At 39.0% G+C, this 26,526-nt stretch overlaps 1 protein-coding gene across 3 annotated transcripts in view; it reads left to right on the top strand.

Annotated features, from left to right (window-relative positions):
* Positions 1-26,526, top strand: part of SMCHD1 (structural maintenance of chromosomes flexible hinge domain containing 1) — a 168,956-nt gene that overhangs the window by 117,582 nt on the left and 24,848 nt on the right. For 2 of the 3 annotated variants that reach the window (XR_010598828.1, XM_005310383.4), the window contains exons 32-42: positions 275-432; positions 5,772-5,887; positions 7,992-8,053; positions 12,730-12,817; positions 13,299-13,430; positions 19,408-19,560; positions 22,543-22,669; positions 22,855-22,974; positions 24,267-24,352; positions 25,402-25,524; positions 25,774-25,964. Coding sequence is in view for 1 of the 3 variants with exons in the window: in XM_005310383.4 (XP_005310440.2) it covers positions 275-432; positions 5,772-5,887; positions 7,992-8,053; positions 12,730-12,817; positions 13,299-13,430; positions 19,408-19,560; positions 22,543-22,669; positions 22,855-22,974; positions 24,267-24,352; positions 25,402-25,524; positions 25,774-25,964 (1,356 nt within the window). In the remaining 2 variants the exon portion in view is untranslated. The remainder of the gene's footprint in view (positions 1-274; positions 433-5,771; positions 5,888-7,991; positions 8,054-12,729; positions 12,818-13,298; positions 13,431-19,407; positions 19,561-22,542; positions 22,670-22,854; positions 22,975-24,266; positions 24,353-25,401; positions 25,525-25,773; positions 25,965-26,526) is intronic. The other variant, XR_010598829.1, reaches the window with a different exon arrangement.

The raw sequence follows: 26,526 nt of genomic DNA, 5'->3' as shown, positions 1-26,526 counted from the left end.
TCATTAGTGCATAGTTAGATGTGAGAACATCTTAAACGTTAGACATTTCTTGACTCATGATATTTCTAACCTTGCATTAATACTAGGTTTTTGCCTTTACTATAATTTTTATATCAATGATAGAAAGTGGGCGTGGGGAGGAGAATATTGTAAACTCGGAAAGCCAAATAAGTCACAAGTACCTTTATGAAAATCCATTTAAACATCTTTTTGAAAAACTGCTATTAACTTATTGCATTATAACAGTTTGTTATATGATTGGTGTATGTTTCAGGGGAGAGCAAACGTTACAGCTTAAAGCCTCATACAACAGGAACACGTTAGATTGCCCTATAATCAAGTTCAATGTCCTGCCTGACCCTGAGAAACCAGTGTGTTTGAATGTTAAGTATGACAAAAATGCTTCTTTTGCAGCAGGAAGTACCTTCCCTGGTGAGTAGTTCTATTTAAATTAGCTTTTGTTTGGGTTTTGTTTTTGTTTGTTTTTTTGTAATTTTGGAAACCAGCCATACAAATAAATTATGGCTTTTGATGTCTGTAAAAAGTGATTTGTGAGATTTATTTCAATGGTGATCAGTATTTTCATACATCCCTTTTAGCTGATATTCCATTATACCTGACTGGCAAAATCCTTTACAATCAGCATTTTGGCTTCACCTATTGAGAAACAGGAGGCAAATATGTGAAATGATTGACAGAAGTTCCAGTTTTGCCCTTTTTGCCTGATGTCTACTAAAAGCCTGGAGGAGAAGAGATGTCTTTAGACTATGGTTGTGCCACTAAAAGCCATGCCACTAAAAGGCGCGCAGTGTAGCTGTTGTTTGTCAGCAAGAGAGAGTTCTCCTGCCGACAAAAAACTTCCACACAGACCCACACACACACACCCCCACGAGCGGAAGCGGCTTTGTCGGCAAGAGACAGCTCTTGTCGACAAAGCGCTGTTCACACCAGTGCTTTTCATCTGTAAAACTTTTGTCCTTCGGGATAGTGTTTTTTTAACATCCCTGAATGACAAAAGTTTTGCCAACAAAGTGTCAGTGTAGACAAAGGCTTAGTTATCATGCCCCTCTTAGTCTTACTCCACTTTCTTTTCCTCTACCAAAAAAAAAATCTAAATGAAATAGTCCTTCAACTTGTGAGCCTCTTTGCAGTGTATACAGAATTGGTCTTGTGGGCTGGTTCCATTTGTGCCCACTCTGAGGGGTTTTTCTCAGTCACTGGCTTTTTCTCTTTTCTGAAGATGTTGCTCTATAGACTGGGAATCCCACCTCTGCTACCATTTCTCCCCCGGGTCATGGAGGAAATTCATTTTTTGCCCTGACACTCCTCTTCTTGCATCACCATGAATGTCACAAGCTGATAGAGCACACCCAGATAACAGCAGTGCAGGAGATCTGACTCTTATTTAGAGGAAGTCCAGTATCAATGTGCTGGCATTCCACATTATCCACCTTATCCTTCTTGCCTAAAAGCCACTATTAGACAAATTGACTGCAGTGGCATATGTATAACTGGGAGGTACTCTCAGACCTAGCTCTTGTCTGAAATCCCTTCCCTTGACACTTGGGTAGAAAAATCCACGTTGCTTTTTTTCAGTCATTTACCTCAAATTCAAAGAATGTTACTATCCACTGCCTGAGCAGAACTCCCATATTCCCAGTATACGCCTGCAGATGCTCAATAAAATTTGTCATAGTGTGGAACTCTAACCATTGATTGGTTTGCGCCACACAAGACAAACAAACTCCCCGTGTTGTTCTCCAGGAACTTCACTCTCAAAATCCTTGTGACAGATTCATTCTCCTGCCGTTGGAAAGAAAAAACTAAGAAACTGTTTCCATTTTATTACTCAGATTAACCAAGGATGGTGGAAAATCAGGCTGGGCCTGGTGGAAATAATTTTACTGTCACAGTAATGGCTTCACCAAGTCCTGATTTTTCTGATGTAATGAATGTGCGTGTCTTGCACCAATTGAAGCTGTTCAGTCACTTTAATAGTTGATGCCCTATGTGACCTCTATGGGTTCAGGGGGTTGTTCTGTTTTGTTTCTAGGTTTTGTGAATAATGAAAGTTGAATTTTGTTATTTATATTCTATAAATTGCCTAGGGAGGTTGTGGAATCTCCATCATCAGAAATTTTTAAGAGCAGGTTAGACCTGTCAGGAATGGTCTAGATAATACATAGCCCTGCCATAAGTGCAGGGGACTGGACTAGTTGACCTCTCGAGGTCCTATGATTCTATTTCCATCTTGTGCATGTGTTTATGTTTTGTTTCATTATGTCTGTATATTTTATATAAAACAATAAAAATAAAGTCTAAAAATCATTAGGATTATCATGCATCTTCTTAAACTATTTCTAGCTGGGTAAAACAGTGTATCCCTGAATGTTACATGTTAGCAGCAGCTTCTGTGCCTAGTCAACCATTGAAAAAAGAGGCTTTCAAGCCCCCATATTCCAGCATTTTATAATGTTTAAATCCTTTGGTATTCAGATTGAAAGGGTTAAAGTTGTACTACTGTGCTGAAGTATCAATACACTTGCTATAGTTCAAATTCTACTGCCACTGGAGGTCATAAGAACATAAGAATGGCCCTACTGGGTCAGACCAAAGGTCCATCGAGCCCAATATCCTGTCTTCCGACAGTGGCCAGTGCCGGATGCCCCAGAGGGAATGAGGTAATCCTCAAGTGATCCATCCCCCATTGCTCATTCCCAGCTTCTGGCAAACAGGCTAGGGACACCATTCCTGCCTTTCCTGGCTAATAGCTATCCTCCATGAATTTATCTAGTTCTTTTTTGAACCCTGTTATGGTCTTGGCCTTCACAACATCCTCTGGCAAGGAGTTCCACTGGTTGACTGTGCGCTGTGTGAAGAAATACTTCCTTTTATTTGTTTTAAACCCGCTGCCTGTTAATTTCATTTAGTGACCCTTAGTTCATGTGTTATGAGAAGTAGTAAACAACACTTCCTTATCTACTTTTTCTACACCAGTCAGGATTTTATAGACCTCAATCATATCTCCCCTTAGCCGTCTCTTTTCCAAGCTGAAAAGTCCCAGTCTTATTAGTCTCTCCTCATACGGAAGCCGTTCCATACCCCTAATAATTTTTGTGCCCTTTTCTGAACCTTTTCCAATTCTAATATATCTTTTTTGCGGTGGGCCAACCATATCTGCACACAGAATTCAATGAATAGAGGCAACATGTCCTATTATCTATCTCTTTCTTAATTATTCGCAGCATTCAGTTTGCTTTTTTGACTTCCCCTGCACATTGAGTGGATGTTTTCAGAGAACTATCCACAATGACTCCAAGATCTCTTTCTTGAATGGTAACAGCTAATCTAAACCCCATCATTTTATATGTATAGTTGAGATTATGCTTTCCAATGTGCATTACTTTGCATTTATCAACATTAAATTTCATCTGCCATTTTGTTGCCCAGTTTTGAGAGAGCCTTTTGTAGCTCTTCACAGTCTGCCTGGGTCTTAACTATCTTAAGTATTTTTGTATCATCTGCAAATTTTGCCACTTCACTGTTTACCCCTTTGTCCAGATCATTTATGAATATGTTGAATAGGACTGGTCCCAGAACGGACGCCTGGGGGACACCACTATTTATCTCTCTCCATTCTGAAAACTGACCATTCATATCTACCCTTTGTTTCCTATCTTTTAACCAGTTACCGATCCTTAAGTGCACCTTCCCTCTTATTCCATGGCAGCTTACTTTGTGTAAGAGCCTTTGGTGAGGGACCGTGTAAAAGGCTTTCTGAAAATCTAAGTACACTATATCCACTGGATCCTCTTGGTCCACATGCTTGTTGATCCCCTATTCTAGTAGATTGGTGAGGCATGATTTCCCTTTACTATAACCATGTTGACTCTTCCTCAACAAATTATGTTCATCTATGTGTCTGACAATATTGTTCTTTATTATAGTTTCAACCAGTTTGCCCGGTACTGAAATCAGGCTTACAGGCCTGTAATTGCTGGGATCACCTCTGGAGCCCTTTTAAAAATTGGCATCACATTAGCTATCCTCCAGTCATGTGGTACAGAAGCTGAGTTAAATGATAGGTTACAGACTACTGTTAGTAGTTCTGCAATTTCACATTTGAGTTCCTTCAGAACATTTGGGTGAATACCATCTGGTCCTGGTGACTTATTGCTGTTTAATTTATCAATTTGTTCCAAAACCACCTCTAATGATACTTCAGTCTGGGACAGTTCCTAAGATCCTTCACCTAAAAAGAATGGCTCAGGTTTGGGAAACTTCCTCACATCCTCAGCCATGAAGACTGATGCAAAGAATTAATTTAGTTTCTCTACAATGGTCTTATTGTCCTTGAGTGCTCCTTTAGCACTTCAATCATCCAGTGGCCCCACGGGTGGTTTAGCAGGCTTCCTGCTTCTGATGTACTTAAAAAAAATTTGCTATTACTTTTTGAGTCTTTGGCTAACTGTTCCTCCAATTCTTTTTTGGCCTTCCTAATTGTATTTGTGCACTTAATTTGCCAGTGTTTATGCTCCTTTCTGTTTTCCTCACTAGGATTTAACGTCCACTTTTTAAAAGATGCCTTTTTGCCTCTCACTGCTTCTTTTACTTTGTTGTTTAGCCACGGAGGCTCTATTTTGGTTCTCTTACTATGTTTTTTTTATTTAATTTTCAACATTTAAGTTGAGCCTCTATTATGGTGTCTTTAAAAAGTTTCCACGCAGCTTGCAGAGATTTCACTTTTGGCACTGTACCCTTTAATTTCTGTTTAACTAACCTCATTTTTGTGTAGTTTCCCTTTCTGAAATTTAAATGCTACAGTGTTGGGCCGCTGTGGAGTATTCCCCGCCACAGGGATGTTAAAGTTAATTATATGATGGTCACTATTACCAAGCGGTCCAGCTATATTCACCTCTTGGACCTGATCCTGTGATCCACTTAGGACTAAATCAAGAATTGCCTCTCCTCTGGTGGATTCCAGGACCAGCTGCTCCAAGAAGCAGTCATTTAAGGTGTCAAGAATCTCTGCATCCCGCCCTGAGGTGACATGTACCCAGTCAGTATGGGGATAATTGAAATCCCCCATTATTATTATGTTTTTATTTTAATAGCCTCTCTAATCTCCCGGAGCATTTCGCAGTCACTATCACCATCCTGGTCAGGTGGTTAGTAATATATCTCTACCGCTATATTCTTATTATTAGAGCATGAAATTTCTATCCATAGAGATTCTATGATACAGTTTGATTCATTTACGATTTTTACTTCATTTGATTCTACGCTTTCTTTCACGTATAGTGACATTCCCCCACCAGCATGACCTGTTCTGTCCTTCCGATATATTTTGTACCCTGATATAATTGGGTCAATGGGATAATATTTAGCCCTTATTATTTTGTAGCTCATGTTTGTGTAGCACAGCATAAAGTGCTCTTAAATATGTGTTTAGATTAATTGTGAAATATTCTTGGATGCCTCCTAACAAATATATTATGCTAATACAGCATTTTGTGTTTATCTAAAATGAAACTTTTTCTCTCCAGTGTTCTGTTTTAAAGGACAATTAGTTTGCACTGCCACAATTTAAACATTGCCTAACACTCTTTCTTTCTCAATTTTGTGATCTGACTAGGAAAAATTGGGGGGCGGGGGGAGTGATGAAGGAGGACAGTAATTTTTTACATGTATTATTCTTGAAGAGGTTAGACGTGAGTTTCTGAATGTAAAACGTGAGTCTTGAAAAATAACGTTTTTATTTATTTATGCAGATTTTATGGTTAGTGTAATTTCTGAAGATAGCAACATTATTAAAAATATTAATCCAGGACGGATTTCTATGAAAATGTGGGAAGGACAGAGCAGTGGAAACAGAGTACCAGCTAATGTGAGTAATTGGAAAATGTTATAACACATGTTGGTCCTGTGAATATGACACAAACAACATTTTCTACAGAAGGGAATTCTGTGTGCTTTGTTTAGAGAAATGTCTTTTTCTGGATTGCAGCTATTAAGTGTTACATTTCTTGTACATTCAGTAAAATTATATCCACGCCAGCTGCTGTCCCTATTACTTTAAACAAACTAAGCTGTCTGTCTGGTAAAACTGCAATACTTCAACATTGGGAATGTTGTTGCTATTCAGCAGAAGCTCACTAATTTACACTCGGGGGAGACCTGTTACAAATTACAGCAGTGAAGTTTGTGAATTACCAAGAAAAGTAAAGGAGCATACTAGAAGTGTAATGCATTACAATGTACTTTTTATGTATTTTGACAATTGTTTCATATATAATAATGCAATAGTGTGTGTACTACGATATGTATTTTTAAAATAATGAAATATAGTAATATGAGAGTATCATTACAGAATTCTGCTATTAATTTTCTAAATAGTAAGGAAAGCTACTGTTTTGAAGTAAGTGTGTACATAACTGAAGTTTTACTTCAGGGTCTACTGTACTTAAGACAAGAAGTATGAATATATTGCTGTATAAAGCCACCACCATTCTCCAAACCTTAAAAACCAAAGGAGTCTCTTTGCACTCCATAAGGATGTCAGAAGAGTTGTGAAGTATTACCTTTTGCCAATCTGATGCTCTGTTTGAAGATTTAATTTCCAAAGCCTGTATTTGTCACTGAGTTAAAATAACTATAAAAATAATCTCCAAACAGATATTTTGCCTTTTGGCATTATAAGTTCACACTCCATCAGATCTTTGTTGACCTTATGGGCAAAGAGAAGCAGGATATGTTGCACTGAAACTTGGAAAGCACGTATCTACACCATTACTAGAGATAACACTTGTTTGTAGCTTTTAGCTGCGATTCCGTTTTAGTGTGTTATCTACAAATGATACATCAGAGTTGTCTGGATTAGCATAGATGTTCTGGAGAGTGGGACAAATCTATAAATTGGTCATCTCTTAAGAGGGCATCCACCAATCCAGAATTTCCTCCTTCCATCCTGTTTATATGGGATTTTTTTTTATACAATTCATGTATGTGTATTAGACATGAAATCCTGCCCCCACTTTGGTCAATGAAAAGCTTTCCTTGCCTTCACTGGGGCAAGAATTGTACCCTAAGATTTTCCAGTATTATTCACAAAACTTTGAAGGTGCCTCCCAGCCCATGCCACTAAACTACCACCCCTCAGCAGGAATCTTTCCAGCTGGGGAAGGAAGAGCTGGGGGGGCATCAAGCTGCTCTGTGCATGTGCCAGTAAGCAGAGCTCCTCCATCAATCCGAAGCAATTTACAGTAAGAGAAATTTTATTGCAGTTTTTTCCATCATATGCTTTAAGCTTCTGTTTGGTTGATTGCAACGTTAGCTGTTCTTGTGCTTGGAAGTGAAGATAGGCTGTGGTTCTTTGTACAAAACATTTTTCTTCTGAAGGCTGAACAGAAGGGATATTTCCACAACTCTTTGGTAATTTTCCTTGGCATACTAAGGAACAGTGCTGCATTCACATATCGATTAGTTCACTCATCTCTATTATGCAGGAACTGAGAATACCAAAATAGCGTCTAAATTACAAGTTCTTTCAGAAAACTGCTATGTTCAGTTTTCTTAATTTAAAAAACTTGTTTAATGGAAACAGCTTTTAAATTTTATAACAAACATACAATTTTTAACTGATGTTTAGTAGGGATGTAAATAGCATGTAAAAAACCTACCCATGTAACTGATTGAAATTCTATTGGTTAAACGTTTTACCGGAGAACTAGGGGGGATCTCCGCTGCCGGCCCTGTGCCCAGGGATCTCTGCCGCCACTGGTGTCCCCGTGCCAGCCCTGCGGGCCAGCAGCTGGGACCTCGGGTGCTTGGGGAGACAGCAGAACTGTAACCGATGAGCATCAAACTTATCAGTTAACCGGTTAAACTTTTACATTCCTAATGTTTAGTAAGACTTGATAGCATGTTACATATGAAGTGCTTTAAAAAATTTTGTGTGTTACATTTACCTTTTTAAAACCTGTTCTTTTCAGGTTACAACTCTTGGCTGTAGTAAAGTCAAGGATGGCAAGGATGAGGGCTTCTTTTACTTCAGGTTTGAGCAAACTCATTTTATAATTAAAGTTCGTAATAGAGTACGCATTAACAATATAGCTGTTGGAGAAATGCTTTAATTTCAACATCGTTGAAGAGAAACTGGTGTATATTCTAATGTATTGGTATGATATAATGCATATGGAATGGAGTCCTTCACAAAAAATAAACCCTGTTCTTTTGAGATCAATGTGAACATGTTACATATACTTTGTCAACATATTTAGAGATGGTTGTGGGGTAATGCATCCCTCATTTTGAGGCCACATTCCCTGTCTGTAATTTGCCATTTATCTGGGGTGAAGGAAAAGGATAATTTAACTTATGCCTTCTTCTCTGTCACCAATCAGTGGCAGAGATGCTCTATTTTCTGCCTCATAAGTTACCCATTAGTTCACAGTACTGGGTTATCTCCTTTCTCTGCAGTAGAACCACAGTTAGCAACCTGTCAGCTCGCCCACATTTTTTCTTTGTCTCACAGATGTCCTACCTATAATGGCAGGAACAGACAGCAGCAGAAAGTGCTCCCTTTTTCTGGAGCAGATTTTATCAAGTGGGCAAGTGTCATGCAAAAAGCAGGTACCTCAGGAGTGCTCCAAAAGTAACTTAAATAGGTGCAAAGAAGTCTGGGGAAGCAAATAGGAATCTTGTCAGAGTGCCAGGATCCTGTAGTGGGCTCTTCCCACAACTAACGGGATCCTTCATAGTGCCCCTACTTGGATGACCTTTCCACACAAGCGTCTTTCCACCTAAATGCAGTTAACAGGAGCACCTCCGAAGTGTGCATGATCACTCCGGTGGTGGTTGTTCACAAAGAAATGAAAAGAACAAAAGGCTAAGAAGCCTAAAAGTTGTAAGTCCAAAAATGGTTATTCAACCTCTCCCATTCCCAGCAGCTCTGCCCTTGAAGAAAGCAAACTGTGTCTGACCATGACAAGCCAGAATCAGATTCTCAAGAGAGGTTCTTTGATATTCTTGATATGAAGCCTGGTAACATGGAGGAAAAAGGACCTAACACTAAGGCAAAGTCCTTCTCCTTTGAGATTATCATAAGATCTGAATGAGAACTTGCAGATAAAACAAAGAGGGTTTATGATGAAGTTTTACAACTACCAGGGACTAAAAGTCTCCCTAACTCAGATACCCAAGATTGATGAAGCAGTAGCCTCACTAACAGAAGACATGGTTACTCCTTTGTGGAGAGACTCTTCTTTTCCCAAAGATACCATAGATAAAATGATGGAGGGTATCTCTTACAAGGATTTCAAAGCTTCTTCAACAGCCATACAGATATACTTTGCAAGAGCCAGAATGGCCAAATGTGGTGATCTGAAAAAAACTGATCTTTTTAACTAGAATAATTTTTTTGTCTTTTGATAAAGAAAATGTACCTCTGTGGCCTTAGATTCTTCTATAGTAACTGAGGTTTAGGGCAGAAACAGACACTAAGGTGTCAATAACATTCTGACACTCTGTATCTAAATTTGGTATACTAAGTAGTAGCTGACAAGACAAAACAAAACAAAACCCAAACCCTAAAATCTTGCTTCTAAACACTACTAAGTATCAGAATTAGACTATACGGCAGATTACAGATCCAAGCAGTTCTTTTCTTCCTACCAAAACCAAATACAGTAACTCCTCGCTTAACGTTGTAGTTATGTTCCTGAAAAATGCTACTTTAAGCAAAACGACATTAAGCAAATCCAATTTCCCCATAAGAATTAATGTAAATAGGGGGAGTTAGGTTCCAGGGAAATTTTTTTCTCCAGACAAAAGACTATATTTTATTTATTTATTTATTTATTTATTTATTTATTTATATATATGCGCACACACACACACATATATACACACAGTATAAGTTTTAAACAAACAATTTAATACTGTACACAGCAATGATGATTGTGAAGCTTGGTTGAGGTGGCGAAGTCAAAGGGTGGGATATTTCCCAGGGAATGCCTTACTGCTAAATGATGAACTAACACTCGGCTAAACCCACGTTGTTAATGTAGCCTCACACTCTACAAGGCTATGGAGGAAGGGGAGACAGCATGGCAGAGAGAGACAGAGACACACACCCTGTGTGAGAGAGACGCACATTGCCCCTTTAAGTATGCTGACCCCGCTCTAAGTACATTGCCTTTTTAAGTAGATTAGCAAATTGAGACAGCAGCTGCTGCCAGCAAGCTCCCTCAGTCCTGACCCCTGTAGTGTGCGCCACGTCCCCCTCCCTCCCAGTGGAGATAAGGAACTGGAGATGGGGGTACAGGAGTGTGTGGAGGGGAACACCCTGACATTAGCACCCCTCTTCTCTCTCTCTGCCCCCCCTTCTCCCCGCACAGCAAGCAGGAGGCTCCCGGGAGGAGCTCCAAGGCAGAGGGCAGGAGCAGCACACGGCAGTCGGGGGAGGGACAGCTGAGCTGCTCTGCAATTGATAGCCTGCTGGGTGGATGCCACACAGGAACTTAGGGAAGCTGATAGGGGGGCTGCCGGTCCACCCTGGTTCCAAGCCCCCACCAGCTAGCTCCAACAGGCTGCTCTTTCTGGAACCAGTGGACAAAGCAGGCGGCTGCCAAACAACGTTGTAAGGAAGCATTGTGCAACTTTAAACAAGCATGTTCTCTAATAGATCAGCGACGTAACAACGTTCACCAGGACGAGTTTAAGTGAGGAGTTACTGTAAACTCAAGAGAATTTGCCCCCAGGAGCAGAGGCTTCAGAGGGAGAACTAGGCAGCCCTCTTCTTCCTCATTCTTTTCCATCCTACCAAACCCCACATTGACACAGACTGTGCTTCCGTGCAAGTTCATCTGGGGAAGGCAAAAGAGTGTCTCACTCATTTTAATTGCTCATGAAAGAGTCAGTATTGGACAAAGGTTCTGGAGATGTCTCTCAGTGCGTCCATGTTGCACTCAAATATTTTCTTTTTCCATTCTTCATAGTGCTCCTGACTTCTCTCAACAAAATAAATGTTGTTTTTCTACACATCTCAAGAAATAATCCTACCATCCTTTTGTCCATCCCCAAGGTACAATAAAAACATTGTGGCACGTTCTAGACATGCAGATCACTAAGAATCTACTTGAAATTAAGTATTCCAGGAAATCTTATTTATTTTCCTGTGAAATGAAGAGGAGACAGCATCCAAATAATCATTAGCAAGATAGCTAAAACATTGCATAGTGGAAGCATACAAGGCTTCAAATCAGTCAATTCAAGAGGGCATCATAGATCATTGTACCAGTGTCCAAATCATGAGTAGAGACTGCTTGCATCTCCTGATCAGATTTGTTAGTAGCAATGTGTCGTCATAGTCCATCTTCTTGAGGTGCAACAAACTAGACAATCTTTCATGTGCTGTAAGTGGTACCCCTGTTAGGCCAAATACCTGTTCTAACTTTCCCTCAATTTTGATTCTGATATTTCTCATTCTTCACATACTGCAGACTAGTGATATGAGGCAGAATGGAAATTTTTATTTCCTGTTTATCTTCTTTCTGTGATTAAGTTCTACACAAGTCCAAACCATCCACTTTTATAAATTGTAAATTTAATAATTGAATTTGGATTTCTATTGAAGTTGAAAGAATCGTATTAGGTGTTCGATGAAAGTTAGGGTTTTTTGTACACATAAGTTTCCTTATATATTATTCCAATGCTTTTGAGACAATTCATCTAAATAGTACAGGAAGGAGTTATGATCAGGCTGACAAATTGCTAAATAGTTTGGATTACCCACAGATTCACTGCAGAGAGGAGACAGACCAATTCTGTAAACTAGTGGAGAGGCTAATCCCAGAGAGCCATATTGTGACACTGGTGTGCAGGAGTAAGATTTAGCCTCTCCCTTTGTCACTTGATCATATCTCTGTGGGCTAAATTGAGCTGCAAGGCTCAGCAGTGAGTAAAGAATGGCACATTCTTGTGCCACCCCAGGCAGACCCTTGTGATTGTGGCAGACCACTGCCATTCCCTCTTCCTTGATCTTCTTGCTACTGCTGTTGCCATTTTAAGTAGCAGCAGCCTATTGTTGTTTGTTTACAGTGCGATAGCTCCTGAAATATGCTAATCATTTCAAGACACACAAGACATATTTCTGGCTCAAGTGTGTGCAGTCTTCTGAGTTGGAGTTGCTACTAGCCCCATCCCCTGCTGATATATGAAGCAACCCCCTGCTGATATATGAATCAGGGCTTTTTACTTATAAAATGGCAGAAGAAAAAGAGGAAATTAAGCCAAATGAAAGTAAATAAAGTAGTCCAAACCAGTTTAAAAAATGTTCATCCATTCCATTATTAAATATAACTGATAACTTTCCATGAAGTAGTTTAAAATGATGTGAATAAAATTATAGTTGTGACGCAAGCTGACAAAACCCAGGAAATTCAGTGTTGTTATGCATGTGGGGTCGGGGGGGGAGAAGTACCTTTTAGCATTCATCATTCCATCTTGTATAAAAGAAGAGAATTTCATAAACTCCACAGAGAGTCTTCCTCAGACAGGTTATCACAGGTGTTGTTCATAAAATTGGGTAAAGAATGGACAGAATCTTATGGAAAGTAAAGTACCCCATCACTTTGTAGTAAGTGGTTAACAGGAATAGATAAAGATTTGATTTGCTGACCTTATTTGTAATGTCAACATTAAGATCACTATTTTTTTTAATTAACTTAGGGATAAAATGGTTCCAGAGAGAGTGGGAACTTACAGCATCCAGTTTGCTTTTGCGATTGATAAGACAAATATACTCAGCAGTGAACAGGTTTGCTTCTGTGATGAATTATATATAGTTAGGTGTATATATAGTAGGAAAGAAAGTATGTAAAATTCTTTACAGTAAATGAAAGATGACTGATTTTAATAAAAACATTTGAATTACTATTACCATTGGCTAATTTACAAAATCCATAACTTTATTTTTGGTAATATCAGACCTTGAACAGTTGATTATCAAATCATGTTTTTATTGGCCTTTTAAGTAGGCAGACATCTGCTGAATAGACTTTTTTCATTTTGTTCTGTTGTTTCTTCATAAATGCCGCCTCACTGTTTCTGTTAAAATATAACATTTTTATAAACTGCGTAATTTATAAACTAGTAAAACTCGTTATGGCCCTTTGAGTTGTTGATTACGTTTTAAGAACATATTTTAGCTTATACATTGTATTTGTTTCAGTATTGTTGGGCAGCCTACATATTGTAGATGAAATTTCAGTTAACTGTGTTCCTCTTACTTTCTTAAGATTATAATTGAAGTGGTAGCTAATGATCCAGTGCAGTTACTACCAGAATCTCTACCAGCTACTCCTGTAGTTTCTAATGTTCGAACAGTTGCCAGCCGAACTCTGATAAAGGATTTATGCCTCCATATAAAGGTAATGTTACTTTGCTGCAAAGCAGTAGTTGGAGCAATAAATAAAGGTTAATTAAAAATGTGATGTATTTTGATCATAAAAATTATCATCATCTTTAATTGTAAAATGTTGGATAAGTAGAGCAGTATGATTGGATGCCGCTGTTCAAAACTCAGAACTGTTTAAAAAAACATTTAAAAAAAAAACTTGCTGTCTACATTAGAAAATAAAAAAAATGGGGTTGGTTTGTTTTTCCCCCCCAAAAAAGTATGAACATAGAAATTACATTACATGCTGTTATTTCCTTTACTATTTCTGTGGACTTGAATTTGTAGGTTGTTGACAACAGGGGGCGCTACTTCCCCTGAAATGCATCTTTACTAGCTTCCAGTGGAGCGGATTACTGTCAGACCAGTGAAAAATGTCCACAGCAATTATCTTCAATACACAGCAGTTTATTGAGAAGGAATTACACAAGTGGTAAAGGGTTATATCAAGCACATAACTCCTATGTTAGACATTAAGACCTATACATTCCTCTTAACGAGTCTCTCTTTTACAAACATACACAAACAGGCCTTGTGCTAGCCTCATGCAGTTCCTGCTTGGCAAACAGAGAAGGTGGTTAACAATTTTATAGATGGCTTTTTCCCTCCAAGTCTGTTCTTCTCAGCCCTCTGGTCTGTCTCGGATTCCCTTGAGACTCCTCTAGTTCACAGTCCTACTCGAGCCCACGGAGCAGAGTTTTGGCTACTCTGCCTAACAGCATTGCTTCTTCAAGCGTCAATTAAGGAATCCCAGTCACAGTAATTTACTTTGCTTGATTCTTATACTCTTTTTCCTCAAAGGAGTCACATGTCTTAAAAGCATGCCCAGTGTGGATGTGGTTATTAATTTTATCTTCTTAGTATTTTAGAAGGAGCAAGGGGGGGTTGTACCGAACGAAGCTCACCCCACTTTACTCACTCATCAATCATTCACTCTGACTCGCTGTAAGGTCACAATAACCAGGTCGACCTGTGCTCCAAGCTGGAACTTTATACATGGGATAGTTACTTTTGCATGGGCCCATATTTGCAGACCAATAGGTTCAATATTGATTGCACACACAGACTTTGCCAAATCCTTTATCAAATCTGCTTCTGCTTAAAGGGAACCCTGCTCCCAGGATCCTCTGCAGCTCTTCAGCCATATTTAAGTCATGTCAAGTTATGCTCACACCATTCATTCAGTATGGCCACACCAGTTTGGCATCATCCCAACGTAAGTCTTCTACTTTTATCCCTTTATATTCAAGATGGTGAGAAACTCACACGTTAAACTGTTAGTCCTACAAGTTACTCTGGTATAGAGTATAACTCTGAAAGTAGCCACCTGCTCTAGATGGTGTCCTCAAACCCCTCTTTCTCCCTCTCCCCCCAAAAAAGAAAAGAAAACCACCTTCCCCTCAAAGGACACCAGATTATTACAAGAGCCACAGAAGGTGAGCTCTTCCATGATTGCTCCTTGTTCTTCTGGGGGAAAGATTTGAGCCTGAACATCTTGTTAACATTCCTGGCATCAGCTAAGATACACTTAGAGACATCTTAAAAAGGATGGATCAGTCCTTCTTGGAACTCTGAAAAAAACAGACTGTCCTGGCCAGTCATGGACTCACAGGATGGAGGTCTAGAAATCTCCCTGAACCTACAGATGAAGTCCAACTCTAAAGGAAAAAGAACATGAGTCCTATCCCAGCTTCTTAAGAGGGTTAATCGTGTTACTTGGCAACTCTGACTCCTTCTGAAGAAAAATCTAAAGCGGTCTTTTAAAGACGTTCCCTTTCATTTCCTCTTCAATTAAGTCACATTGTGATGAGTGTATCATCCTCCTCCTCCCTTGCAGGAAAAATCCAAAAGGGAATAACAGATGAGAAAAGTCAATCCTGGAAATTACCAGTCACCACCCTCTTGTCGTCATCTTCTTCTCTCTCTCTCTCTCTTCCATCCCCCCACACGGACAAGAGAACCAAGAAGACTGAAAAATAAAATCAGGAAAAAAAGCCAGAAATCACCCCAGATTTTCATCTCCTTCAATACGTTCTAGTTCCTCCTTCAGAAAGGGAATTCTGAGCTCTGAATCAAGATAATCATAAATCCAAAAAGAACTACAACACTGAGCTGAAAAATCAGATGTTCTTTACTCAGACTTCCATGAAACTCTGAGAGTGGTGGCTACTGTGTTAAGATAGACTATTAGAAAGTAGGGCTGGAAGGGACCTTAATAGGTCATCTATTCCAGCCCCCTGCCTTGGGGAAGGGGGTGGAACAGGGCATATCCCTTCCAGCCCCCTGCTATGAGCCGCTCAGGGCAGGGGGCTGGGAGCACCTCCACAAGCCAAGCACCCCAGCCCTCTGCCCTGAACCCCCCCACACCCCCAGCCTTCTGCCCTGCACCCCCACACACCCCCAGCTCTCTTCCCTGACCCCTGAACCCCCCCACACCCCCAGCCCTCTGCCCTGAACCCCCCACATCCCCACTGCCCTCTGCCCTGCACCCCACACACACACCCAGCCTTCTGCCGTGAACCCCCCCACATCCCCACTGTCCTCTGCCCTGACCCCTGAACCTCCCCCCAGGTCTGGGGTCCTGTCTGCCGGCCCCTTGCCAGCCGGCGTCCCGGCCGCAGGCCCTGCTCAGCCCGCTGCTACATCTCAGTGGTTTGAACAGAACCCCAGGCTGGAAGCGGGCTGAGCAGGCTGGCGGCATAAGATCAGCATTTTAATTTAATTTTAAATGAAGCTTCTTAAACATTTTGAAAACTTTGTTTACTTTACATACAACAATAGTTTAGTTATATAATATAGACTTATAGAGCGAGACCTTCTAAAAAACGTTAAAATGTATTACCGGCACGCGAAACCTTAAATTAAAGTGAATAAATGAAGACTCGGCACACCACTTCTGAAAGGTTGCCTACCCCTGAGCTAACCTAAATCTCCTGTGCTGCAGATTAAGCCCATTACTTTTTGTCCTACCTTCAGTGGACATGAAAAACATTTGATCACTGTTCTCTTTATAACAGGCCTTTCATAAATTAGAAGATTCTTTTCAGGTTCCCTCTCAGTATTCTTTTCTCAAGACTAAAAATGCCAAGGTGTTTTGTTTTTTTTTAACCTTTCCTCATAAGTCAGGTTTTCTAGATTTTTAAATGATCCTAGAATATCAGGGTTGGAAGGGACCTCAGGAGGTCATCTAGTCCAACCCCCTGCTCAAAGCAGGACCAATCCCCAGACAGATTTTTGCCCTAGATCCCTAACTGGCCCCCTCAAGGATTGAACTCACAACCCTAGGTTTAGCAGGCCAATGCTCAAAGCACTGAGATGTAGCAGGGCTCCATTTGCTCCTGCCTCTTCTCTGTTCCTCTGAGTCTCTCAGAGACCCTGGGGCTCAGCAATCACCGGTCCAGTTTATTTACAGCATGTAATCCCACCACCTCACCATATACAGCTTGGGGATTTCAGCCTTAAGGACTTCTCAGCCTCTGTACCCAGGAGGGAAGAGTTACCCCTCTCCTTCCACTCTCTGGCTTCCCCCAGCTTCCTTCCTTGGCCTGTTTGTAGCCCCGGGCTAATTAGGCTGTCAGCTATTTCCCATTTGCCAGTTAGGTGCTGGTTTCTCTAGCCAGCTCCAGTTTGCCTCCCTTAATTGGAACTGGCGTGACAGAGGGCTGGCTCAGGAGCTCCTGCCCAGCACCCTTCACACTAAACTTAATCTTTTTGTTGCTCTCTTCTGAGTTCTCTCCAATTTGTCCAAAATGTGGGGCCCAGAACTGGCCCTGGTACTCCTACTGAGGCATCACCAGTGCTGAGCAGAGCAAGATGATTACCTCCCATATCTTACATATGACATTCCCGTTAATACACTCCAAAATGATATTAGCATTGTTGACTTGTATTTTTAACTTGTGGTTCATTATAACCCTCAGATCCTCTTCTGCAGCACTACCACCTAGCCAGTTATTCTCCATTTTGTATTTGTGCATTTAATTTTTCTCTGCCTAACTGTGGTGCTTTGCACTTGTCTTTATTGAGTTTCATCTTGTTGAGTTCAGACCAATTTTCCAATATGTTCAGGTCATTTTGAATTCTAATGCTATCATCCTAAGTGCTTGCAATCCCTTCTGCCTTGGTGTCCTCTGCAAATTTTGTAACTGTGCTCTCCACTCCATTATCCAAGTCATTAATGAAAATATTGAATAGTATCAGATGTAGCATCCCACTAGATATGTCCTCACACTACTCTGAGTATGATCTTTCAACCATTTGTGCACCCACCTTATAGAGCCTGCCAGAGAAAGCATATGCACAGTCTAAAGTCAATAATAAATATCTCCCATCCAAAACTAAAACCTTCAGAAGTCATTAGGGAGGAGTGGGGAACTCCTGAAAATAGAAAGTGACTTAGTTAGCAAATCTTGAGATTATGCAGGCCCCAGAATGGAAGAAATTTGTCTTTGTGATCTCCAGAGTTGATTCAGTGGTGACATCCTTACCAGAGGATAATGGATAATTCCTGTTAAGAGGGATGTCTTTTCCAGAGACCCTGTAGACAGGAAATTAGAAGCCACCCTTAGAAGGGACTTCAAAGCCTTTTCAGAGCCCTGCTGTCAACCAAATGCTTTGCTAGAGTGCCAGTAACTGATGTAATGTCCTAAAAATATTCAATCCCCACATCCATGGCAAATTCAACCCGTACTAAAGAAGATATTCCTAACTATATCATTAGTGATGAAATGTTCCAGGGATTCCATGATCCTTGTTGTGAGACCAGTGTCAACCAGTTCAGTGGCCAGATGCTTTAAGCTCTGGACAGTAGATAACTTCTACAAAACAAATCTGAGTACCATTACTACTATTTCAAGTGATTATCGACATATTTCACTTCTGGTGCACATGTATAGCATGAATGTGAGATCAGATTCTTTTAAGCTAGTAGTATCTGCTGGTGCTGCCTCTGCACCCTAGATATGCTCATGGCTCCAACCCAAAGACATAAAGGGCTGAGAAGAACAACCATCCCTCAGTTCCTTCTTACTGCCATTGCAACAAGACAGAACCTCTACAGTGTCTGTTTACTCTGCACACCATGCAATCTCTTGTTAGCTAGTAAGTGTAGATAGTATATTTACTAGTTTGTTTACACGCCTTAGCCAAAAAAACCAAAAACCTTTATAATGCATTAGGGAATACTCCCAATTCCGGAACCCTCGCCAATATGGCTGAAACAATTCCCTGGGATTTAAAACTTGCCCCTTTTGTGATGCTGCTGTTTCACTCAATGGGCATTGAGGTGCCTGTTTTTCCTTGGTGAGGGATACATTCCTGACAAATGCTCTGTTGATCCCTCTCCAAGTGGACCCAGAAAGCTCTTTCTATTGGAGTGATCAATGAAGGCGTCTTCAGAACCAGGGGTGAAAAATCCTGTCAAGCCTGAATAGAAACTTTTGACTAGTGCTCCTGTGAGCTGCAGCTCTACTTTCCAAGAACCACTGCTTTTACCTAGAACTTTACATAACAAAAACTACCACCACACTCTATCTTCCCAAGCCTTAACCTTTCCTCACATGCTAAGAAAGAGTTTGAAAGATTCTGTAACCGCGCCACCTGGTGACTCCTATAACAACATTTACCCTAAATCAAGGGTTCCAAAACTGGATTGTGCCATCAGCAGATGGAGTCATGGCAGTCCCTAGTGCATGAAGGATACCACTTTGTTCCGTGCAGCGTGATCTCACTCATGCTTGCTCGTGAGGTCAAGCTGTATGAAGGATGTCATTGTGCTCTACAAAATGGCATCTTCAGATGCTGTCTGGGGTCTCAGGAGGAAATAATTCATTAAAATGGGGTCATGCTAGCAAAGAGTTTTTTTGGGGGGGGAGTTTGCTGCCCTAAATATTCAGTGCAATTCTTATTCATGACCTACACAAACTCATTTTTGTTTGTTCTTTTTTATTAAGGATGAATACAACAACCGTACAGGAAATGATTTGGTTGGCAAGATAGTAGCTGCAATTAAGAGTTCCAGTGAAGAAGATACAGAGATCCCAGTCTTTCAGGGGAAAGTTAAAACAATTGAGTTTCCATTTAACAGAGGATCTGCTGAAATTGTTGTAAGTGTTTGTTTTAATCACAATGAAAAATGTATTTTTATTTGTATGTAACATTTCAGTAATTTTAATTTTTGTTTAATGGAATTCCTTGATTTTTTTTCATAAATTCATAGATTTTAAGGCTAAAAGGGACCATGAAACTATCTAATCTGACTTCCTGTATATCAGAGACCATCAAATATCACTGTTATCTGTGTATTGAGCCCATAAGTTGCTTTGACTAAAGCAGGTTGTCTAATAAAGCATCCATTCTTGATTTGGAGACATCAAGAATCCACCACTTGCCTTGGTAGTTTGTTCCAATGGTCAGTTATCCTCATTATTCAAAATTTGTGCTTTATTTCTGATTTGAATTTGGTTTCAGTTTCTAGCCGTTAGTTCTCGTTACGCCTTTCTCCACTAGATAAGAGCTCTTTTGTACCTGGCATTTTCCCCTCATGAAGATTACTTATACACTCTAATTGATTCACCTCTCTGACTTCTTTTTGATAAGCTAAACATATTAAGATCTTCTTGAAACATGGAAATGGAATGTGAGTGACATCACAAGAAGTATATTATCCTCTTAGTCCTATAATAGTTTTTCTTTTATATTGAACAGTTTATTTAAAACTTTTCAGTGGGGAGGGGGGAAATTATTTAATTTCATGGAGTGCCAGTCTTGAGGAAAATGCTGGATAGTGCTTCACACTAGCTTCTGGAAGCAGAAATAAAAAAATGTCTCTCTCCAACCACTAGCACCTGCTCTCAAAGAGCCAGTTTGGCAGCCAAACTCCATTCTTCCTGCCTCAACAGCAGCTGACAATGTTACAGTCTCCCTCTGCTTATGCTATGAACCTTCTTTCTTTCCCTGTTATCTTTCCCTGGTTTTCAGCTGTCCTGCTTGTTATTTCATTCTGGCATGGTAAGATCCTACTGCTTTGGACAGGAACTCCTGTTGTCCCCCTCTCTCCCTTGAGGGGATGAGGGAGTACTTCAGTAGTGACCATCTTCAGTGACTCTTGTATTCCTTCTCCTTCCAGTAGCAGGTTGAGTTGTTTAAAGGTATATCTGCATTGCCAGGTGAAGATGTGATTGTAGCATGGTCTGGCATACCCTGTGTTAGCTTTATTATAGCTATCACAGGTAATAATAGCAGGATGGTGTACACTACAAAAAAGTAGTGTTTGTTGTATTGGGCTTCAGCACAGGCTAGCAATTAGAATACCAGCCCTCGAGGGCACGTCTACACTGCAGCTGGGAGCTTACCTGCCAGCCCAGATACACAGACTTGTGCTAGCTTGGCTAAAAGTAACAGTGTGGATGTTGTGGAACTGGCGGCAACTCAGGCTAACCCATCTGACTCCTGGGACCAAGCTCGGGTGGCTAGCCCAAGCTGCTGCAAGTGCCGCAGCATCCACACTACAGTTTTTAGTGTGCTAACAAGTCTGTCTACCTGAGCTGGCAGGCATGGTCCAAAATGCAGTGTAGACACACCTTTGAGGGCTGGTACTCTGGTTGCTAGCCTATGTTGAAGTCCATGCCGCCACATCTGTCCTATTTTTGTTACCCATTAAAGCTAACACAGGTATGCCTATCCATGCTACAATCATACCTTGGCAATGTAGACATAGCCTTAATAACCACCGGTGCTCCCATTTATAGTAGCTGAGAGCCTTTTGGTTTCATATAACTTAATGTACATGAATAGACCTATTGAACTCAATTGGTCTATTCATGTGCATTAAGTGTTTGCAGGATTGAGGTCTTTGTTAGTTGTGAAACAGCTTTTAACTTTTTATTCGACTATAATTTTGCATCAGAAATTCAGGGATATTCTTAAATTTTGGCAGCATTCCATCTTGACTAGAAGTATGGGTAAGTACCAGTTAACATCATGAAACTGATAACCACATAGGTTTTCACCAGTATTTTGAGTTTTGTAAACATGGAGAAATGAGGGGAATGGGGAAACAATTTGGTTCTATAATATCTATAACAGAACTTAAATTATGACTTACTAGAATTTTCGTTTCTTAGTAGTTGCTGACCAAATATGTAGTTGCAATATCTTTTTGAAAGTCATTGAATTTCTCTAAAGGTTGTATTGTTTTATTTCTTCTTGTATTGGTGACCTTTAAAAAGTGGATCTCTTGTCTGGTTACATAAAAATCTCTCAGCGTTAACAATGGAGTTCAACATTAGATTTATTGTGATCATCGCTTGTATAAAGCTTGGGAAAGATGCTATGTATGTGCCTTTATTTAAATTTACCCATACTAATTTTACATTTATATCATTCTTGATGGTTGTGGTATTTGCTATATTAAACTGTAGGGAAAGATGAGGGTTTTAATAAGACATTATTGAGAAATAGGTCTCAAATATAGTGTTTGGAAGCAGGTTAATTTTCATCTTCGAGAAAGTGCCCTTTAATAATAAAATGACTTCTCTATCTGTCATAACTTTGTTCATTCACTTGGGACCTACTGTCTATTTCCATAGTAACAGCAGCAACTTTAGCTCAGCATTGGGAGTTAGGTGCTTTTCTTACCTGGGTTTATATATTTGGCCTAGTTTCCCATTGTGTTTGCATTATGTTCACATGATACAAATGCACTCTAATACTTCCAGGAAAATTTTACTTAAGGGAGAGAGTATAAGGCATATTTTTTCTAAATGTTTGATCTTACTGATAAAACGTATAGTTAAAACTACAATTCTTTCACAAAGTAAAGCTGATATTTTAGTCCTTAAACTTAAGGTATAGAGTGTTTAATCTTCAAATTTTTATTAAGAAAAGAAATTATAAATATTGTTAATTAAGGATAAAAGATAGTTATTGATAAATTTCAAAGTCAGTATTTAAAACTTTATCCATATTTTATAAATAGTACTTAGTCAGTGATGTGATATTTGACTAGGAAAAATTCATAAGTCAAATTTTATTTGTTGTGATATATTTGTGCATGTTATATGATGTGTGTATATTTGTTTCTACAGAATCTAGTGCTGGCAGAAAACAGCCCTGGAAGAGATAGCACTGAATATATTCTTGAATTTGAGGCAGACTTACCAGCTTTGGCAAAACCTCTGGAACCATATCGTCTATCATTTATGTTTTACAATGGTGAGTTTCAAAAGTAGCTTCAAAATATTTCTCATTCTCTCATTCCTAAAGTTTGACTTTTATTTCACCCCCAAAAAAATCCATTTTGGTTTTGGGCATCTTTTCTCTCATCAAGCTGTGTGACATTTTAATATGTACTTCTGTTAGTATTGTTAACAGGATGTTGACGTGTTTAAAAAATTTAGATTTTAAGAAACAGCAGCGGATGGCAACGCTTACAAGAGAGAGAGACGAACTATCTAAGTCAATAGCTGTATACAGAAATATGTTTGATACCACTGAGCAGCTTATTACTGAAATGAAATGTAAGTCATGTCATTTACACATATACCTTTAAAATTAAAAAAAATGTTTTAACTATATTTTCTCAGGAAGGAAACTAGTTTTTTCCTATTATGATTTTGATATTAAAGAGATTGTAAATATCAAAACTGAAAAATGAGGAAACAAATTTTACAGTTTATTTTGGAAAAAAGTAGTGTTTGTTGCATTGGGAGAAAAGCATCTGGTTATTTGAGTAGGTGTACGTATAAAAAGTCTAGCAGTTATCTTGACGTGAGGCAAAATCCTTAGGCCAAAGTTTTCTAACATAATCCTCACTGCTTCTGAGCACTTTCATTTTTTCAGTGAGAGCTGTGGGTGCTCAGCTTGCTGGAAATCAAGACTGCCTTTTAGTCCCCTAAATATAAATTTAGGGACCTAACTTAAAGCCAACACTTTCAAAAGTGGATACCTAAAGTTTCATAATGTAATTTTTCTCCCCTCACCCTAGAGATCGTAACACCCAAAAGTATGTTGGTTGTATATGTTTGTAGGGACACACAGCAGTCATAATTGTTTATAAAAAGAGGTTAAGGAAGAGATATGTAGGGAAGGCTTACATGAAAGAGTGAGATAAATAAAAGTAGAGTGAGATAAATAAAAGTAACAAAAGTATACTTGTACATTTTGGTTATTCTTAAACTTACTTTGTTTGGATCAGCCTTCTTATTGACCCAAATGTTTCATTTGTTTTATATGCCACATATTTTGAACTTTCTCTCATTGTTAATTGCTAATATAAGTTAAATGAAGAATATTGATAAATTATAAGAAACGTTTGCTCATTGCAGTCCTAAGATCAGAGTTAAATTCCATAGGTGTAGTTCTAATATGGGCTCTCGATGCAAAGCTGGGTTCTGATACTTGTGGTAGAGGAACTTTTAGGAGCATTCTCAGATTTCAGACATTTCTGTCTAAGATAGGAGATCTGGACACAAGCTGTGCACTATGCACTGTTTTTAAAAACATTTTGTTTTGATTTGTTAGATTGAATGGAGAATAAGACAACAAAATTGTTGGGTTTACTTCTTTGTTTTCAAAGCCGTTTCAATATAATTGGGAAGCACTTATTTGAAGAGAAATTGTTTGCAGTCTGGCCAACCCCAGAACTCTTTTGTGATCAAATCTGAGGTGCGTCCAGTATACACTGGAAAGCAATAATAATGGAAATATCTCTGACAAGGGGAAGGAATACTCCTAGAAGAGAACTCATTGGGTAATAAATTTTCCATTCCAACATTACCTACCACGCTAAGTGATTATTAAATTGTTTCAGATCAGGTCCAGGAAGCTGAAACAAGACAGTCTCACCTGAAGAATGAACTGAAAAAGCATCAAATTGATATTCCACAGACAAGCATAGTATGGCTTTTTAATTTCCTTTTAAATTGTTTATTTCACAACAAGCAACATATTTAACACTATACAAGTAAAGCCAACTCTCAGCTTGTGTTGTATCAAAGAATCAAATAAAATGCGTAATCCATACATACTTATCTACCAAAACTCTAAGGTGTAAACTTAATGGGTCACTTATATAAAGTAGTGCCAAAAACTGTGCTTAATTCCTTATGTGTAAAGCAAGCTTTCATTTACTGTTCTGTCAATATGCCTTAAAACTTATTTGAAGGGACTATTTCTGAAGGTGAGTAGTTAGCTGTATCTGTCCATATGTAGTCCTTGCTTCTCGGCAAAGACTACCAGTAGAAGTGCCAGTTTTGAGGATTGCTATTTATAATATTATACAGATGATTATACATTTCACACACAACTGACCAATGCTGAATTAAAATTAGTAATTTAGAGGTTCAGTACAATATCTCCCATTATCAATTTCCCTGAAAGATCAGTTACTCTTTAAATAATCTATTGAGACATCTTGCATTGGTAAAGTTTTGAGTTCATTATTGAAATAATTGAATATAGAAATGAAGGTTATAAATAATATATATTATTTATCACAAACCAGTAAAATCAATTGTTTTTCTATGCATTCAACATTCTGGCCAGTTGGTTTCCCTCTGTTAGCTTAACCTTTAGGCAGAGAGCCTAATTGCAGCCTTCCAAAATTTTGTTCTCACCGCCCAGCTACAATCCTTCGCTCTGGCTCTTGCACTTTCTTCAGTTCCTCTTCTGTCTTGGCTTAAGGCAGGCACCTTCATTTTCTCATGAAGCAATTAACCAGTCTGACAGATGGAAAATGAAATAGGTACCTGAATTCTTTCAGCAAAAGAACCATAGTTGTGATGCCACCTTTTGTTTTCCTCTGACATCAACTAGAATAGAGCCATACTAAGTCTGGTCCAGATTGTTGTATGCTTCACAGCAAAAACCTGATTTACAGCTAGATAAAATCATGCTCTACAAGATGAGATGATGTACAATTGTTAACTTTCAATTTTAATTTACAGTTGCAATATGTTGATTCTTTCATAAAACAAAAGATGTTGGAGCAGGAAGGAGTAAAGAAATCTCCAAGAAGAGCATGTACCCTTTCAAACTATCCCAGAGACAATCAGGATATTTTAGGGAAGGTGAGTTTTTTGTTAGTCCTTTTCACAACAATTCCATGGTGAAGAACTTCAAGCTGTTCAGTCAGTAAGCTCCTAAACAAGTTTCTAAGTAACCTCTGGAAAAGCAGCCTCCAGAAAGGGGTGCCAACAGCATCCCATCAAAATTGCCCAGTTATTGTAATGAGCCTTCAATTGAAGAGGGATTGTGGTTAGCAGAAAAAACGTAAGTGATCTTGTTTCCAACAAGTATTCTTTACTTCTCTTGTACAGATTGCACATTTAGCACAGATTGAGGATGACAAAGCAGCGAAGGTCATCTCTTGGCATATGGCTAGTGATATGGACTGTGTAGTCACCCTAACTACTGCTGCTGCTCGTCGTATCTTTGATGAAACCCAGGGTCGACAGCAAGTCTTGCCTCTTGATTCTGTTTACAAGAAGACTCTCCCGGATTGGAACAGGTAAAGGAAAAAAATTGTACTTCTGTTTTCCTGGAAAACTTTTCCTTCACTACATTTTTTTTCTAATTTTGTTTAACCTTTATATTAGCAAAGAATTCTAATTAGAAAATGTCTTCACAATCATGTTAACTAGCAGGAATGTAGCTTAAAATCTTAAGTAATATCCCAGTTTTGTAAATTTAACTTTGTATTGTTATTTTCTATATTCTATAAGAAGCTTTTCTCTTGTAGTACAGGAGACCGTATATAACTCCTTTACAATTAACAAAACATTATTGGATAATGTTATGGTACATAGAATTAGGTATTTGGACTTATCACTTAGTACTTTGAAACCCTAACTTTTTCCGTTCAAATCATGAGCATGTTCCCAGAAATCATCTATAGTCATTCAAATTACTATACTGATTCTTTTCCTGGAAGGAGAAGATGCAATGTAGAATTTCAGGTTTCAGCTGTGCCCCAAAAGGAAACTAAACTAATCAATTTAAATAAATAACATTATATACATTTGCTTTTTAAACACAATTGTACTTAAGTATCTTGGATGGGTGGGAGATAA

The sequence above is a fragment of the Chrysemys picta genome, chromosome 2, assembly GCF_011386835.1.
Source record: "Chrysemys picta bellii isolate R12L10 chromosome 2, ASM1138683v2, whole genome shotgun sequence".
Classification (NCBI taxonomy): Eukaryota; Metazoa; Chordata; order Testudines; family Emydidae; genus Chrysemys; species Chrysemys picta.
This window is presented reverse-complemented; position numbering and strand designations above follow the sequence as displayed.